Source organism: Anabrus simplex, chromosome 8, assembly GCF_040414725.1.
Source record: "Anabrus simplex isolate iqAnaSimp1 chromosome 8, ASM4041472v1, whole genome shotgun sequence".
Taxonomy (NCBI): Eukaryota; Metazoa; Arthropoda; class Insecta; order Orthoptera; family Tettigoniidae; genus Anabrus; species Anabrus simplex.
The window spans coordinates 98,306,653-98,326,342 of NC_090272.1; the positions used below are offsets into that span (position 1 = coordinate 98,306,653).

At 40.6% G+C, this 19,690-nt stretch overlaps 1 protein-coding gene across 1 annotated transcript in view; it reads left to right on the forward strand.

Annotated features, from left to right (window-relative positions):
• The first annotated feature begins 5,852 nt into the window (after window positions 1-5,852).
• LOC136879166 (repetin) overlaps window positions 5,853-19,690 on the forward strand; it is a 171,853-nt gene continuing 158,015 nt past the window's right edge. The window contains exon 1 of the mRNA XM_067152926.2: window positions 5,853-6,005. Coding sequence (XP_067009027.2) covers window positions 5,973-6,005 — 33 coding nt within the window. The 5' untranslated portion in view covers window positions 5,853-5,972. The remainder of the gene's footprint in view (window positions 6,006-19,690) is intronic.

Sequence of the window (19,690 nt, forward strand, 5' to 3'; positions counted from 1 at the left end):
ATGTTGACACTCAATGTATTAGTGTGAGACTTGAGTTACGAATACGGATTCGATTCGTCAGCCAGTAATATATTTTATTTTCAATCTTTGTCGTTCTTTCATTTTATACGTAGTTGAGTTCGATGAATTGCTAGCTTTGTAGGTAGTGTGTTGGGACAAACAATAAGTAGATGGATCTGTGATGGTAGTCATTGTTAAGTAGGAAAGAATTCTTTAATTCTGTAATTTGTGTATTTTTTCTTTGTGGACTTGTAATTTTATTAATCGTAACGTAACCATTCATAACCTGAAAGTCGGTTTTATAATAATATTTTTCAAGTGATTTACCACTTTTTTTAATTATTAACTTCAGTGTTTGGCATTTCTTCTAAATGCGTGATGAATAAGTGTTTCCTGCATTTCGCAGTTTTGTTCCTTCAGAACGACGTAACGTAAGATCCTCGCAAATTGTGTTGTTGTTGGTTCCTTTTGAACATCTGTTTGGGTGATGCACGTTCAGCATCGGGATTATTTTATCACTTAAGGGTGTCATGAAATGACAAATATATGGTGGAATTTTGTTTTAATTGTGAATGCTGCTGTTAACTTGTAGTGAACACCATGCTTTCCAATAATATTTCGCAACCTATCCAAAGCAATTAATAGTCAATTTGGTTCGATTAAGGGTCCATTCGGCGGGTGTTCCGTATCCGAAAGGGTATTCGACTGGTGGATAACCTTAATTGAGAGTAAATCAGGCGTTCTACATGTTGAAGGTCAGATTTTCCACGGATCGTGTGGATTAATTCTCAGTTATCGTTTGGATTAATAGGTGCCCGATTTTTCAGGTTTTCCTTTCATTTTTTTTTGTTTCGCCGTCCACTAATTTATGATATTCCTACTTTCACCGAAGCAAATTCTTCGATATTGTAAAAGAAAATATAGACGATATGCAATGTGACTGCGTTGAAACATTTCATAATTACTAATTAATTGTTGTTCCAGGATTTATATAAATAACATTTTTTTGTGCCATTAAGATTTTAATAAAATTTGGTAAGCACATATTTGCTCCTCATTTCAAGTAGTTAGGTTCTCTTATGAACCCCATCGTTTGGTTAAGATCGTGACCGAAACATTCCCGCAACGATCCCAAGATTTAAGAGTTCGATATTGCTCTGCTGTAGCAGCTGTGGCCGACCAACGATGGAACGGTAAGTCAAGGGTTCAACATGGACGATAACTAGCTCAGAAAGAAAGAGAATAGAAGCTTTTGAAATGTGGTGTTACAGAAGAATGCTGAAGGTGAGATGGATAGATCAGATCACAAATTAAGAGATACTGAATCGAATTGGCGAGAGGAGAAGAGATATTGAATCGAATTGGCGAGAGGAGATCGATTTGGCTAAATTTGACGAGAAGGAGAGATAGAATGGTAGGACATATCTTAAGACACCCAGAACTTGTTCAGTTGGTTTTTGAAGGAAGTGTAGGTGGTAATAACGGTAGGGGTAGACTAAGGTATGAATATGACAGGCAGATTAGAGCAGACGCAGGATGCAATAGTTACGTAGAAATGGAAAGGTTAGCACAGGATAGGGTGGCATGGAGAGCTGCATCAAACCAGTCTATGGATTAATGAATCAAACATCAACAATTCGTGTAGAAATTATCTGATTACTGTACTTTATTTTTGGTGTGACTATGGTGTAAAATGTCACTTCTCGCGCACCAATTTCTTTGGTAAAATATTGTGTAAATTAATGTGAAAAAATGTGTGTTGTAATTATGGTGCAGTTTGGTGCATTTTTCATTGGTGTTAAATCGGTGCATCCTCTGTCGCTTTTGCACCAAATTAACAGAGAAGCCTTCTTGACTGGAAACCCATCTCCGACTGATGACAGCTCGATTCAAGTTCCGGGTTCGCAATGTGACAATGATCCAGTGTTATGCCCCCACAGAAATGTCAGAGATTACAAAAAAGGAAGAATTCTACTGCCAGCTAAATGAGACTATTAAGAGAGTGGAAAAGAGGGATATTATTATTGTGCTGAGGGATTTAAATGCAAAGGTTGGTTCTAACAGTGAGGGGCTGGAACAAATTATGCGAGTACGTGGAGTTGGTGACTAACAAAATGCATGCACCAACCTGCCCTATGAGCTACATTTTCACACCATTCATAAGAGGGACTGGCTGCATAAGAATCGGTATTACTAGAATAGCACATACCTTGGTCACTTTCATATCGTGAAAGCCAAAGATGACACTGAGACAGGTCAATGAAAGTAACAAATTTATTCTAGCCCATACCAGAAGACATAGTAAACACTACATCCTGCCAGCAAAGGCATAAGATTACTTGAGTGTCGCCAAATCATGTTACAGAAAACCAGATAGACCACACCGCCATAAGTACAAAGTTTAGAAGATCAACGGCTGATGTGAGAAATAAACGAGGGGCAGATATAGGAAGTGATCATCCCTTGGTAGTTGCAGAGTTTAGAATGAAAATTGTGGCAAGTGGAAGGAAATTCGAAAGGCGAAAAAAGAAATTTGATTTAAGTAAATTGCAAGATGAAAGCAAAAGGAAAGAATTCCAGATAGAATTAAGAAACCGTTTTGAAGCTCTTGCTGTTGAACCAAAACATATGATGGATGTTGAATTATCATGGAAGAAAGTCAAGGACACATATTTAGAATTTAGGGAGAAGGTGCTTGGATTTCACAATTATCTCAAGAAGGAATGGATGTCTAATGGTACTTGGAAAAAAAATTGAGGCTAGGAAGCTAGTTAAGGTAAATATTAATATGTGTAAAACAAGACAACAGAAAGCCACTGCACAAAAGTAATATGTGGAAGCTGATAAGAGTGTGATGAAAAGCGTAGGAAAGGATCATCATATACACTGGGTAGATGAACAAGCACGAATGGAAGAAGCGTCATCAGCAAGGGGAGATGCTAAGGAGTTGTATAGTATCACAATGAAATTGTCAAGGAGAGGATTTACCAGGAATAAACCCGTTAAGCCAACGGCCGTAGCCGTGTTGAAGCACCGGATCCCGTGAGAACTCCGAAGTTAAGCAACATTGGGCGTGGTCAGGAGTTGGATGGGTTGCCACGCGCTGTTGGTTGGGGGCATGGGAATGGAGGAGCGGAAAGGAACTGGCCACCCTACTGCACGTAAACTCCGGCTCAGGAACACCTCTGCGGAGGTTCGGACCTGCCTTCGGGCAGAATAACCCTTACCTTAAACCCGTTAAAACAAGAGAGGTGAACTACGGACCACCCAGAAATAAAAGTTACAGAGATGGAAGGAACATTTCTCAGAGTGGCTCAATAGAGATAGAGATAGAGATAGAGATATAGAACAGAATGGTAACCAACAAACGGTCCCAGTAGATAATAACCAAGGAATAAATTTATATTCCCCAACCTGTTCATAAATAGAGAAAGCCTTATAACAGACAAGAACTGGAAAAGCACCAGGTATGGATAATATCTCGCCAGAAATACTTAAAGCAGATATTGAGACCTCGGCAAAATTTGTAAACCCCTGTTGGAAAGGAACTGGAGTGAAGAAAAGTTACCAACTGAATGGAAGAAAGGCCCGATTGTTAAGACACCAAAAAAGGGTATATTACTATGATAATTGGAGGGGAATTACATTGTTGTCGGTACCAAGTAAGGTGCTTTCAAGATTATTATTTTAGAGCGGGTGAAGGATGTTGTGGAACTGCGCCTTAGAAGGGAACAGGCTGGTTTTCGTAAACACCGTAGCTGTGTCGATCTCATAAACACTCTGAGAATTATCTTGGAACAAAATACGGTATGGAATGGCAAAACACCCTCTACTTCGACTCTGTAAATAAAAAAGTTATGTGGCAAACAGTTGTAGAATAAGGTATACCACGAAAGATCCTGAATCTTATAAAAGGATGTGCACGAGGGTCATAAATGTCAGAGATCTTACTGCGGCTATAGATGTGACCTCCGGAGTTCGACAGGACTGTATTCTTTCTCCGATGCTTTTCCTACTTGTATTGGATAGTGCGCTGAGGAGAGTGTATCGAGGTCGGAAATGGGGGATCTAGTGGGGCTTACAAGATAGGTTAGAAGACCTTGTTTTTGTAGATGACTTCTGCCTACTGGCTGAACGGTTCAGAGACATGGAAGAGAAGATTAGGCGGTTGAAGGAAGAGGCTGAGGATGCTGAGGATTAATAAGACCAAGGAGATGAGGGTCAGTTCCAAGATTGATGATAAATTGTCTATAGATGATAAAAAGATAGAACAAGTAGACACCTTCGTATATCTTGGGAGTATGGTTACTACAACTGTAGGAGCAGAAGAAGAGTCGTATCAGGAAAGCAAATGGTGCTTTTGTTCAATTGTATCCTATATGGAGAAACAAGAACATTTCTAGAAAGGCTAAGCTACGATATTTTAATACAAATGTTAAGTCCGCTCTTACACCTGTGAAACGTGAAATGTTACCCAGAAGATGACTAAACAACTGCAAGTCTTCGTGAATCGCTGTCTAAGACAGAAGATGGCCGAACGTTATTTCATATGAAGGCCTATGGGAAGAAACTAATCAGGAGCCAATTGAAATACAGATAAGGGAGAGAAAATGGCGTTGGATAGGACATGCTTTAAGAAAGCCCGCTGGAGCCATTGAAAACACAGCGCTCAACTGGAACCCCCAAGGTGCTAGAATGTGCGAATGTTCGAAAAAGACCTAGAAAAAGACGATCGAAGAGGATTGTCTAGCAGTGGGAAAGACTTGGAACGAAGTGAAGAGGTTAGCCAACAATAGGAACAGATGGAAGTGTTTCACGGAAGCCCTATGCTCCAGGGGGAGCAACACGAAATAATTAAGCATATTAACTGATGGGCCAGGCAGGGTGGCTCAGATGGTAGAGCCCAAGTTGACGGGTTCGGTCCTGGTTCAAGCCGTTCGTATTTGAGGATAAAATACATCACCATCGTGTTGTTACATTTATCGGCATGTAAAATAACTCTAGCGGGACATATTTCCAGCACATCAGCGTCTCCAAAAACCGTTAGATTAGCATTAATAACTGGGACGTAAAACCGGAATTATTAGTTTATTATTATTATTATTATTATTATTATTATTATTATTATTATTATTATTATTATTATTATTATTATTATTATTATTATTATTATTATTGACTGCTAAGCATAGGCTATGGTGAATTGTGGAAGTTCTCCACAAAGATCGATAAAGATCGATACAGTCGATAACTGTTACAGTTACTGAAAAAGAGGAAAACGAGAGACAGTGGAGTAATGCTATTTTTATGCTACTTCTTCACAATCGTTCAGGAAGCGTCGATATATCTGGCACTGTTTTGTTTTTAAGATGTTGCAGGCTCTGGAGAGCAACGACCGGGGCGACCGACACTTCCCTTTTTTTTTTCTCTTGGGGAGCACTCAGTCATAACTTACCGAAGAATGTAAACAAAACCTTTCTCAATCCAACAGACTTGTGGACAACACGACTTTCTGATAGTGAAATATATTTGGCAACGATAAAATTGAACGATTACTTAAATAATTATTGAGTTTAAGCAATTCCTTTTACCCAATTATCCACGAAATAATGATGCAACAGACTGTACTGTTATATAATGATGAACATGAGAAACTATTCATGTAATTTTAAAAGATATAATATAACCTTCGTGCCTCGGTTCACATGTTCATGGCTGAATGAACAGCGGCGGGATACGCTACACACTGGCATTGGAGAAGGCCATGGCAAGCGAACTCCAGTATCTTGGGGGGCTCATGCAGATGGTCGAGGTGCTGCCAGTGTTGGGAGGGGAATATGAGGGGGGAAAGGAGAAAGGAAAGTGAGAAGCCTGAAGACTGGTCGCCATATAAACGTAGCAGGAACCAGCGCGCGAACTGATTTAGTGAACACCGCACAGTGTAGTCCAGTGAGGTGCTGTGAATAGTCGCCATGAAGGGATATTGTTACTTCGTAGCCTTCTGGGTAAGTAGAGCATGTGTGTTTGGGTGCAGTAAGGACCTATAAGAGTCGGCCCGAGGCTTTCTTGTGGCAAGTTGATTTCGTTTTCTTACTGTTGTATTAAGAAACGTATACAGCTTCTGTCAATATTTTTAGCAAAGTGTTCCGCAGTGTCCACTTCAATATCTTGAGTGTAGCCATAGATGGAAAAAAAAAATATTTGGAGTGGGAGATAATAAACTGAAAGGAAGTAAATCATTACAAAAATAGATTGTTTCTCGATGAATTACATAACGTTATAACTGTATAGTTGTATATTCAGTACCCTCTTTTTAACAGAGTGTTCTGTAGTGACCATTTTAATAATTTTGATTATAGCCATGAGTGTAGCTAGAAAGAAATTCGAACTGCACTGGTAACAAGCTGAAAGGAAGATGATGATTATAAAAAATAAAATGTACATATTTCTAGTTTCATATTATTACAACAGACTTTATTATGAACGACACCATCGATAAACACGAATTAAGTACATTTTACTATCGATTAATAATAATGCTGTTCAATACAGTTTTATAGCTGGAATGACTGCAAATTATAATGTACAGTCCAATCCTTCCTTCCTTTTCTATTCTTTTCTCAAAATTTTGTTCAAAAGGATATTAGAACAGGTGCACATATTTGCCAACAACACATAGCGACAGAATGGACCAGTTCAAATAGCATGTGCTATGCAACGTTGTTTAATGGCAGTGAATGAAATTTGAAACATATTCACGTGAAATATCGTCAACGATGATCTCTTTTATTCCAGGCGTTTACTTTCCTATGGCACTCATTCCTTCTTCGCGTAAATCGACTGTATAGATTTTCAACAGCCTGGCTACGCTCTTGAAAGCAGCATATTTTGTGGATAGAGCCTCCGTGGCTCAGGCGGCAGCGCGCAGGCCTCTAACCGTTGGGTTCCGTGGTTCAAATCCCAGTCACTCCATGTGAGATTTATGCTCGACAAAGCGGAGGCGGGACAGGTTTTTCCCCGGGTACTCCGGTTTTCCCTGTCATATTTCATTCAAGCAACACTCTCCAATATCATTTCATCTGTCATTCAATAATCATTGCCCCAGAGGAGTGCGACAGGTTTCGGCAGCCAGCACAATTCCTATCCTCGCCACTAGATGGATGCTTCATTCATTCCATTCCTGACCCGGTCGAATGACTGGAGACGGGCTGTGGATTTTCATTTTCATATTGTGTGGATGGAATGTACTATGCACCTTGTCAACTTTTCTGTACGAATATACTAATACGACATGCTTAATACGGATATTGCCAATTATTAACATATATAAGAAGACAAGTCTCTTTGGCATTTAGTCTGTGGACAAAACAATCGATCAACCACAAACCACGTTCGTAGTTGTTTAATCATAACTCTCCATAAGACTGGAATGGAAGACCATTCGGATATCCAAGGCTCAAATTCTAATACTGAGTGTTAATCTCCGGGTATTTCCATAGCCCCCCTTCGGAAAGTTAAGAAAATTAGCACTCTATTTAACTTCTAGTCATTGTCCTAAACCCAATCCTATTGTATACACCAGCTTAGACGACCTAACTGCTGAATATAAGACAGGTGTTTCACACACTTGGGTGAGATGCAAGAATGCTCTAAGCCATTAAAACGAGTTTACAACATCAGACGTCAAGGCGGGAGTACCCAGCGATCACAATTTAGGGCAAGGGCGTGTCTAGCAATACAATGGAGGACGTGGGAGAGCTCTTACTTGATCATGTTCAAACACACGATGATTTGTCAACGACCACGAACTTACGCCTATGAATACACATCATCATAATACGCCATTTCATTTCATTTCATTTCATTTACTATACTACACAGAAACACGTAATAGAGAATACATACCTCCATAAATGGTTGGTGTGAGGAAGAGCATCCAACAGTAAAACAAGGTCAAATCCACATCAGTTGTCCACCCCAATAAATTGGAAAAAGGTCGAAGAAGATAAGATCAACTTGGATTTTAATATGCATACTCATAGTGTAGGTCTTCGATTATTTTACAGAATTATTGATTTTGTATGTCTACCGTGCAGTTTATTGTCGAATTTTGTATGGATAGTTTAAGAGTCAATAAGTAATTTAACTATTTTAAACTTGATTTGACGTCTTGTTTACCAACTTACATTATCATTATTGGTATTTTTTAAATTATTATTGATTATTATTTACTGGCATTATCATTAAAGTCCGGCTCCTTGAGTAAATAGTCAGCGTATTGGTCTTCGGTTCAGACGGTGCCAGGCTCGGATCCCGGTCAGACCGAGGAATTAAAAAATGGGCAGTTCTTACGGTTCGGAGACTGGGTGCTGATGTCCATCTTAATGCACTTCTCTTTATCTCCATATAACGCACTACACTAAACGTCCGGCTCCATGGCTAAATGGTTAGCGTGCTGACCTTTGGTCACAGGGGTCCCGGGTTCGATTCCCGGCAGGGTCGGGAATTTTAACCTAATTAGTTAATTCCGTTGGCACTGGGGCTGGGTGTCTGTGTCGTCTTCATCATCATTTCATCCTCATCATGACACGCAGGTCGCCTACGGGGGTCAAATTAAAAGACCTGCATCTGGCTAACCGAACTTGTCCTCGAACACTCCCAGCACTAAAAGCCATACGCCATTTCATTTCATTTACTACACGACACAGAAACACATAATAGGAAATACATACCTCCATAAATGGTTGGTGTGAGGAAGAGCATCCAACAGTAAAACAAGGTCAAATCCACATCAGTTGCCCACCCCAATGAATTGGGAATAGGTCGAAGAAGATAAGATCAACATAGATTTTAATATGCATACTCATAGTGTAGGTCTGATTATTTTACAGAATTATTGAAGAACCCTCAATATTTCCAAAACAGTTAAAACAGTTAACGCTAGTATCATTGAAACGCAATTACTACTGAATTATAACAGTTTTTTACGTCACATCAACGCAGATAGGTCCTAGTTCCAGTCATTTAACTGGGTCAGGAATGGAATGAAGCCCCCATCTAGCGGCGAGAGAAGTGTGCCGACTGCCGAAGCCCATCGTACTCCTCTGGGGCAATGATTAATGACTGACAGATGAAATGCTATTGTAGAATTTTGCTCGAATGAAAGACGACAGGGAAAACCTGAGTACCCGGAGAAAATCCTGTCCCGCCTACGCTTTGTCCAGCACAATTTTCCTCGTTGTTTCTTTTGCCTTTATGTTTTGTTGTTAATTGTTGTATCTTTACAGTTATGTTGTTAGTTTTTAATTTCTTCTATTTTTTTAATTAGATGTTTTTTCCTCATTGTTTTTCCACTTATTTTATGTCTGCATTGTGTTACTCCATTGTAAATATATTTTTCATTGCGGAACTCCATAATTCGGCTTCTCGCTGTTTTGGTTTCCAAAATAAACAAATAAATAAATAAATCTCACATGGAACCAAGCGGTGAAAGGCCGGCGCGCTGCCGCCTGAGCCATGGAAGCCAGCAACAGTACCATCTGTTTAATATTTTCCGTCCCCAGTGACGTCCTGAAAATTAATTGTGCAACATATTTAAAATCAGTATAACATGGTGAAATACATATCCGAAAATTTATTTACTTTTACAACAAGGCGTTATTCTGACGTCGATAATCGATAGTAACTTTTCTCTTTGCTTGTGGTCCAACGCCGCATAACTCAGAAAGGCTTTCGATGACATGGGTGACGATTGCGCTAGGACTGGGAAGGAAGCAACTGTGGCATCAATTGAGTTATAACCCCAGCATTTGCTTGCTGTGAAATTGGGAAACCACGGAAAACATCTTCAAGTCTGCCAATGGTGGAGTTCGAATCTACCATCTCATCATTGTGAAATCACGCAGCCAATTCGCTCGGCACGAATTATAGTAAGCTACTCAAATTTAGTGTAATGTTTCTCATTTCTTTGAATCAGACCATTCTTGATAGTCAGTTTTAACCTCCCGCAGGTTTTCATGGCATTGGGATTTACTTTCACTGCTTATTCAGGTGTCAACGCCGCCATTTAAATTTTAGTTTTCACATTGTTCATTTCTCTTCAGAGTTTGTCATAATCTACATGTACAGATCGTTATGTAAACAAAACAGAGGCGATTCTATCTATAATATTCCTAGCCGTAAGATGAATAAAAATTATAACTTCGCCAGTATTAGTATTAGTATTTAGTATTTATTTATGAACAAACAGGCTTTCCGCCCCATTACATGTTCACAAAGCAATAAGACACAATATTAATAATTATAATAATAAAAAAATAATAATAATAAAAATAATAATAAAATAATGATAATAATAATATAATACATAAAAATATAATAATGATAGGAATAAATAATAACAAAAATGATAACAATTCTGTAGCAGTCCTCAGCTCGAGGATCCAGCAAACTCATCACTTGTCCTTATGCCTACAGCAACTTTCGTCACATTCATTTTCCCTGACATACTCCCGATCAATACCAAAACATCGACAGTCAGCACTTACATTCTAACCAGCCATAACACAAACAAAAGTCCTCCACGTTCACAACAATAAATAACACAATCCTAACCCAGCAGAAAATCATAATAACTTACAATCAAATTTCAACACTGGTCTCCCTCCACACTTACCTTAAATACCACTTTTATTTCAATGCATTACTACCTCTCATGTTTCAACTTGACCATTCTTTAGCCATGCTTAATCTCATTTTAAAACCCAAGCCATGCTCAACATTACATTTGCTATCGCAACCACCACTCATTACGTGTCCTTGTGGATTCAGCACATACGTCCTCTTCATTGTCCTCTAACTTACTCTCTGTCCAAACCATAACAACCAACATTCCGCAATTGCCCTTCAGTCCATCATACACTATATTTACCAACCCGCACTTAATACAATCATCTCTCCAACTCCAAAAGTTTCAGCAATAAATTAAACCATCTCATTACCAAACCATCTTCGCCTATACCAACACTTCTCCCACACCACATTTTGTTTCAATTGATAAATCTAAACTAATTCAGCAATAAATAAACCATCTACATACCAACTCCCGGATTCAGATACCACCTCTTACCCACAATTTCCATTCCAGATCCACCTCATATACCTTCCACAATACACCACTAAATCTAAATTTACAACATCTCAGATTTACAAAATAACACCGCTTAACACCGCTTCTCACCATATTTCAACCATAGTCCTCAATAACTGCGACCATTTTATACCACCACTTCTCCAACACCTCATTTCAGCAATATGACACATCTTACCTTAATCGTATCTAGATACCAGGCCATCTTCACCTTAAAATACCAAACACTCATATACCATCTCTTCACCAACACCACATTCCAATCTCTACCATCCAAAACTCTTGTCCCTCTTAACACTCACTTAGTTAGCAATAAATAAACCTCCTACCAAACCAAAAGCTAATACAGCTACCCTTCAATACCAACACATCGCTTCATATGCCACCTCTCAATCTCATACCACACTATCATGCTATCCTCTCTCTTATATACATCAACAATAAATATACCACTTCACCACTGCCACATTTCCGCCTTCACAAATAATTACCATCATAACCTGATAAATTTACAGTGAATAACAATTACTGACATATCATAAAACTTACCAATCAGCGTCAACTCCAAATATCACAATAAATATATCACTTCACCCTTACCACGTCTCAGTCTTCACAAATTATTTACCATATTTCAGTCTTCACAAATGGTTACCATCATAACCTAATAAAATTACAATGAATAACAATTACTGACATATCATAAAACCAACAGACCATGCCATCCTGTCCTCTTACCCAACTCCCCTAACTAAATACTCAGTCCCTATATACACTAACCATTAAAATTTTAACCTACTATCTCCTTCCCTTATACAGATAACTATTCTACCCCCCTATTCCCCTGCCCACCCTCTAACTCACTCTCCTTCATTTTACTCTCGCAGGCCTTTTTTGTCGCACAAAAATACCTGTTCAATTCTCCCCCTTTTTCCCATTGTTTAAGAATCCATCTCAGTATTGCGTTCTCATCCCCTCTCCCCAGTATTTCCCGATGCTCGGCACTCAATAATCTATGTCTTAACCCCCTCGTTCCCTCACAGTCTCTTAGCAAGTGAAACTCATCATTCACATCTCCACAAAGTACACACCTTGTCTTATCCCTGCCCTGTAACCAGCCCTTATTCCTTGGCAGACCTACAAGCCACCACATCATCCCATATCGATTTGACCTATCAACGTATCTAATATTCAACCCTGCTATCTCCTCTATTTTCGTCAAAACAATCAGCGAATTTCTTAGTCTGCTTTCCCCCAATAATTTCTGCCTATGGATATCCCTAATTCTCCTTTCCAGTATTTTCATCCCTCTCACTTCTGTCTTTGACCAAACCTCCCCCCACAGGTTCCCTAATCCTATCCTCTCTAAATATCCTTTTATTTTTTCTAACCATCCCCCCTTATACATGCTCTTAACTTGCTGTACATATGCAGCCTGTAAAACTCTCCCACCTTCCTGTCTTTTTAAATTCATCCAATATCTAACTATTCTTTTCACACCCTCTGATTCTAAATCCTCCCCACACATTAATTCCGCCCCTACATTTGCTGTACACCTCGGTAAGCCCATCACTAACTTAGCAAAACTACTAACAATCTTTCTTAGTTCCTCTCTTTTTTCATCCAGCCCCCAAACTTCTGCTCCGTATAATACCCTCCCCACTATTACCGACCTGAACACGAGTCTCAGTGTTTTATAACTGATCCCCGGGAACTTGAGTAGCAAATTTCTGACTGAGGCTAGGGCTGCCAAGCCTCTATATTTCATTCTTTTGATCTGGTCACTCCAAGTTCCTTTATCATTAAAAATAACTCCTAGATATTCCAGCTTCCTTACCTGTTCCAATCTTTCTCCCTGTATTACCCAATTCCCTTCCATCTTTCTTCTTTTGTTCACCTGTACTATCAATATTTTAGACTTATTTCCATTAATTTTCAATCCCCATTTCCTCGCAAATAGCATCACTGACTCTAAGGCCCTATTCATCGCCCCTGAAGTTAACGTCATCAATAACACATCATCCGCAAATATCAGTCCTGGCACTTCCAAACCATTAATTACCGGTACAGCCCAATTTCCTGCCCCAAACCCCTCTAAAATATCGTTTATAAATAAAATAAACAGTATGGGCGATAACTTGCAACCTTGTTTTAAACCCACCCTGGACTCCAATGGTCCACTCATTCTCCCTTCTCCCAATTTTACACAAAACCTGACGTCCCTGTATATTCCTTCCACTGCCCTCAACATCTTCTCCGAAATCCCTAGCCTACCTAATTTCTCTCGTAGGGCCTCTCTATTTACCTTATCAAAAGCTTTCTCAAAATCTATTGCTGCTACATAAACCGTACTTCTATTCATATTCTTATACTTTTCTAAAATAGTCTTTACTATCATTATATTATCCACTGTTCTTTTCTTTTTCCTAAATCCCCCTTGGTAATCTGTCAAAATTCCATTTTCTTCCGCCCACCCACTTATTCTGTTCGCTAGCACCCCAGTATATATTTTACTCAGAGAATCCAACAGAGATATACCCCTATAACTGTTCACATCGTTCCTACTACCCTTTCCCTTGTATATAGGGCATATAATTCCTGTTTCCCATTCCCTAGGGTAATTTCCTCCCTCGAATATCCTATTGAATAGTTTCACCATGCCCTCTATCATTATCTCATTTTTACTAATTTCCTTCCAGAACTTATTATTTATACCATTACACCCCCCGGCCGACTTCGCTCTGGCTCTACTTATCACTCCCCGGATTTCCTCTCTTGTGATTTCTTTATCCAAGTCATAAATTGCCACTCCCCTATTACTCCAAATTACTTCTTCTCCCGAACCTCTCCATCTATCACCCCCCTTTTTTCCTAGTAATTCCTCGAAGTGCCTGACCCATTGCACTTCCTCAATACTCGTTCTCTCCATATTCCTTCCACCCTTAATAATTCTATTAATCTTATCCCAGACTCTCTCAAAATTGTTAGTCTTGCAGTCATTATTTATGGCTTCCATTTGTTCCTCTAACCACGTCTTTTTTGTCTCAGAAATTTTCTTTTTATACTCCTTCCTCAATCTACAGAAAAACTCCCTTTCTTGGCTTCCACCTTTCCTTCTATATTCTCCTAAAGCGTCCATCACCCTCCTCCGCAATCCTTCACACTCCCTATTAAACCATTCTTCTCCCTCTTTCTTATTTCCTTTTCTAGCTTTCACCTTCTGCGCTATCATCTTTATTGGATGTAGCAACAATTCCAAGGCTTTATCAGTATCATTCTCTTCTAACGCCCCTTCCCACCCATATTTCAGAAGATGTAACTCCTCCTTTACTACCCTATTCCAATCCCGGCCTACCTTCTCTGTCCATTTGTACTTATTATAACCCCTCCCTCGTTTATCCTTTGTCTCATTTTCCTTCATTGTACGCTTCTCTACCTCTCTTTTCAGCATAACCCTCACCGGAAAATGGTGTGACTCAATCCAATCTCCTATTTCCATACTTACAACTTCCTCAATCATCCCTTCCGAACTCAGAACCATATCTATCACACTACCCCCTTTCTCCGTAACATATGTCAATTTCCCCGTCCTGTCACCCTCTATCCACCCATTCAGAATATACAAGTTTCCCACAGCACACATCTCTAGGAGCTTCTCTCCATAACTATTTGTAATTTTGTCCTCACTCCTTCTGCTTTCTAACCAACACATTCCATCCTCCCTACTATAAATTGGGCTCTGTTCTCCTATCCTCGCGTTCCAATCCCCAAATAACAACATATCCTCCTCCCCTGGATACATTCCCCTTATCCTACCAATATCCACCAATAACTCTTCAAAAAAATATTTATTTGCATATTCTGAATTACTAGGATGGCAGTAAACAAAAGCTAGATTTATTTTCTTCCTCCGTCCCTCTCTCTCTCCCAAATTCAATCTCAGCCATATGGTTTCCATCATATCGGTCTCTATATCCTCTACTCTTTCACTAATTTCTTCCCTAATTAGAACTATCATCCCTCCAGGTGCTCGTCCCTTATTCCTCTCTTTTCTTCTATATTTATATTTTATCTCAAACCCCTTCCATGTAATCTCCCTCCCTGTTTCCAACCACGTCTCTAAGAGTGCCACAACATCGAAACTTTCAATTACTTCCCTAACTTTCTTGTTTCCTAATTTGCTCCTTACTCCTTCAATATTCACACATCCTATCTTCCAAAATTGTTATAACTTTCCCTCCCTCCCTTCTAGGTCTCCCACTCTATTCTTACTTCTAGTATTTATCGACCTCTCTCCCTCTGTATCCTCCATCCCTTTACGTACTTTTCCCCATATGTCTTTTAAGCTCTTACTCCTGACTTTACTCATAAGTTTTTTACCTTCTTGTCGATCTGTCTCCTCTTGACCTTTCTTTTTCGCTACACCACTGCACCCTGCACTCACCTCTTCTTGCTGCTCACCCCCACTCTCCCCCTCCCTATTTTGGACTTCTGAATCCATCTCCCTTTGTCCTTTCTTACTCACTGCCCCACTACACTCTCCTCTCCCAGTTTCTTGCGGTCCACTCTCACCGTCCACTTCACTATCTTGATCTTCTGTCTCCCGGCTGCACTGCCCATTCTCTTCCGAGATGCCCTGCTCTCCTGCCACGTCCCTCCTCCTCTTCTTTTCTTCTTTCTTCTTCCCATCTTGCCTTGACCTCTCACCACTCTCAACCCTCTCGTTTTCGTCCATTTCCTTTAGCTTAGAAACTGAATGAACTCTGACCCATCGCCCGTTCGTCACCTCCAACCTCAGACCTCTTATTCGGGCCTTTAGCCCCTGGTTCCTCGCTCTCCAAAGGTGCCTATTCAAGATCTTCGCGTTCTCACTTCCTTCTCTTCCCATGTCTCCTTTCACCCCTATTTTCCGCCCTTGTAAATTCTTGCTGTTTCTTAACACAGAATCTGCCATTAGGGTTGAGAACAATGTAACCCTAATTGGCCTCCGACCTTTGATTCTACCAACTCTCTCTACATCATCAATGTCTACCTCACTAAAGTTTACCTTCATAACATCACGTATAGCTTCCACCACCTTAAATATCAGCTCAATCTTGCTCTCTCTCGCCCCTTCCTCAATTCCATATAAAAATATGGCTTTTTTCAATCTCTCCTGCCTGTACCCCTCCTCTTCTTTCTTCATCTTCATCACCTCGTCTTTCAGATGCTTCACTTCCCCTCTCAATAACTCGATTTCTTTCTCGTTATTGACCACTCTCCTGCTCGATTCCTCTGTCTTCGTTTCAAGCCATTTCTTCATGTTCCCTATCTCCCTTCTCTGCTCCTCCATCATGTCCTTTATTTCCTGCACCTTATCCCATTGACACTTTTCCTGCATCACTTCACTTACAACCACCCTGAGTGCGGCCAAATCCTCTGCGCTAAATTTTCCACTGGTATTTGGGCCTGGGTTTACTTCCACCCCCCCAATAACCAGTAACACTGCTATCACTGTCACCACCAGCACCGCTTCACTCATTTTCAATCCGTCCGTCACCAATCCATTCCTGACCTCCTTCTTCTGCCTTGCCTGCCATTTCCCAATAGCGGCCCGGTACTGTTCAATGCCAACCATGTTTACAGCACGCACTTCGCTACGCAACCTCTCTCCTCGACTGCTCGAGCTAGACTGAACTTCGCCAGTCCTCCACTGTTTATTTCTAAATGATATTTGTTCGTGGCGTTGACCTCTGAAGATATTTTGCCAGTACTTTCACCATATGATAGGAACCTGCGTGTAAGTGAAATGGTGGAAGTGTAGAGTGTTTAATGCGAGGAAAGGAACGTTAAGGACGACACAAACACCTAGTCCCCAGGCCAGGGATATTAATCATTTGCAATTAAAAACACCTGACCCGGCCGGAAATCGAACCTGGGGCCACCGGGTGACAGGCGGACGGATTGCCCCCTACACGACGGAGCCAGACTCCTCCACTGTTACTTATCTTTTCAATCCGAGAGTTGAAACTTCCACGGTCAGTTAAATATCTAATATACTTTTTTTTTCCCGAGTTCCTCCGAATTGTTAGTCTAAATGCAATATGCAGAGGTGGATGACGTTTCGAATACCTTAAAGTATTCCTCATGAAGTCTGCTCCATCCGTGGTAATCAGTCTCTTTAGGCAGCTGACATCGACTATCATTATCTCCAATGTTAGAAAGTGTTTTACAAACGTACCTTCAGATTCAGAGAGATCATCATCAGTCAGTGTTCTTCCTAGCGACAGATTTCCATTTGATCGCCCTCCGTTCTTCTCTCCCATTCGCCTTCCCCTCTTCATTCTTTCATACTCTCCTTCTGTTCTACTACTATCACCTAACGTCTGCTATCATTTTCTTCCTCTGACTCTTTCCTCGTATCAATCCTTCGAGTACCACGGCTTGCCAGCATCCCTTTCTTAAATTGTGTCCTACCCAGTTCCTTTTTCTGTTATTCACGATCTGTAGTAGGCTTCTTTTACTTCTTTCCTCTACAATGGTTATTTTCCAATTTTCATGAAATCCATATTTCAAGTGCTTCGATTTTCCCTCAACCTCTTTCTTCCTCGTCCAGGTTTCCGCCCCATACAACGCAACTTTCCACACCAAGTACTTCGCCAGACGTTTCCTAATTTATCCGTTCGGATTACCACAAAGCAGCCTCTTCTTGGCCTGCCAAGGACCTTGGCCTACCAAGCGACTGCTGCTCAGTCCGAAGGCCTGCGGATTAAGAGGTGTCGTGTGGTGAGCACGACGAATCCTCTCGGCCGTTCTTCTTGGCTTCCTAGACCGGGATCGCTATCTCACCGTCAAATAGCTTCTCAACTCTAATCACGCAGGCTGAGTGGACCTCGAACCAGCCCTCAGATCCAGGTAAAAATCCCTTACCTGGCCGGGAATCGAACCCGGGGCCTCCGGGTAAGAGGCAGGCACGCTACCCCTACACCACGGGGCCGGCCTAGCCATTCCTAAACTGACTGATTTCTTGTCCACATTTCATGTCCTCCATTGTCCAGCTTCCCAGATACTTGAAGGCCTCTACTTGTTCCATTTCCTCTTGTCCTATCATGTAGGCCTTCTGTCCTTTAAGCTTATAACCATCTATTTTGTTTTCCCTTTATTTATGTTCTTTGAACATCCTCGTATGCCTCACTTGAATCACTTAACATGTCATTCAATGTCCTTTCGCTTTCTGCTTAAAGCGCGACGTCACCAGCAAATCTGATGCATTCAACCATTTTTCTACCAACACTGATACCTCTTTACCCATCCAAGCACGATCCTACAATCTCGTCCAAATCATCATCATCAGTCGGTTTACTCATTGCTGAGCGTCGTGACCTCATTTCTTCACTTCATTAGTAACTGCATCCTTAACGAGATTTTTCCATCCAGAGCGGTCTTCAGCTCTTCTTAAGATATTGTGAAGAGGTAGCCCGGTGATCTTCTTTGCTTGCTCTAACCATCTACTTGTTGTTCTACCTCTTGGTCTGGTGCCTTCAATTTTGCCTTGCAGATTGTATGTTGTTTAGGCCTCAGCTTTAAGGATGGTTGGATCCTCAACAGCTCCGCCATCAGCTGTCATAGATGGCCTAGGCGTCACTGAAGAGTCGTACTAAGGAAATTAGGAGCGAGGTAGTTTCCCGTTGCTTTCCTCACCGAGCCAAAAGTTGCTATTACGTATCAGTCTGCCAAGCCCACTGAAATGCATGGACCAACCGACTCTATGAGCAATATTTTCACACCATTCATAACAGGGACTGGCTGCAGACGGAATGGCATTACTAGCATCACTCATACCATCACTTTCATTTTGTCAAAGCCAAGGATAAAGCTGAGACAGATCAATGAAAGTAACAAAATTGCTCTAGCCCATACCAGAAGACATAGTGCACTGTAAACTCTAGGTTCCGCCAGCAAAGGCACAGGTCTTTTCTAAATTGTCTCCTTCTCTCCTCAAAATAAAAAAATAAAAAACTGTATATATATTGGAATATTGAATAGGGTTGGGGAGGAACAGCAACACTGTCTAACACCTCTACCAACCTTGTCGTCTTGCGACGTCTTATTCTTTATCCACACTCTTGCTTCCTATTTCATTTACAAATTCTTAATCAGCCTTCGTTATTTCCAGTCCACACAGTTTCTTCTCACAATCTCTATCAGCTTCATAAATGGTCTATAGATGTTCCTAGTCGTAAGAGAAATTACGATTAATCGTTAATTAATGAGAAGAAAACAGGAAAGGCAAAGCAAACCCGTCTCTGTATAGACTATCAAAGCCCTTTGAAGAATGGAAGGTGAAGGGTTCCGTAAACTCGATGCTATCAATAAGCTCATATTGAAACCTACCTTCAATTTCTGCTAGAATCATCTACGTCCTGTAGGAAGTTCACTTAACAAAAAATAGCTGTTCCGAGGTTGAACCTTGAATATGTTGCGTGAAAGCAATGTGTGAGCAAGAGTTGGACATCCCTGAACAGCTCCAGAAACTCGAGCTTGACCGCAGCATGCGTGCAT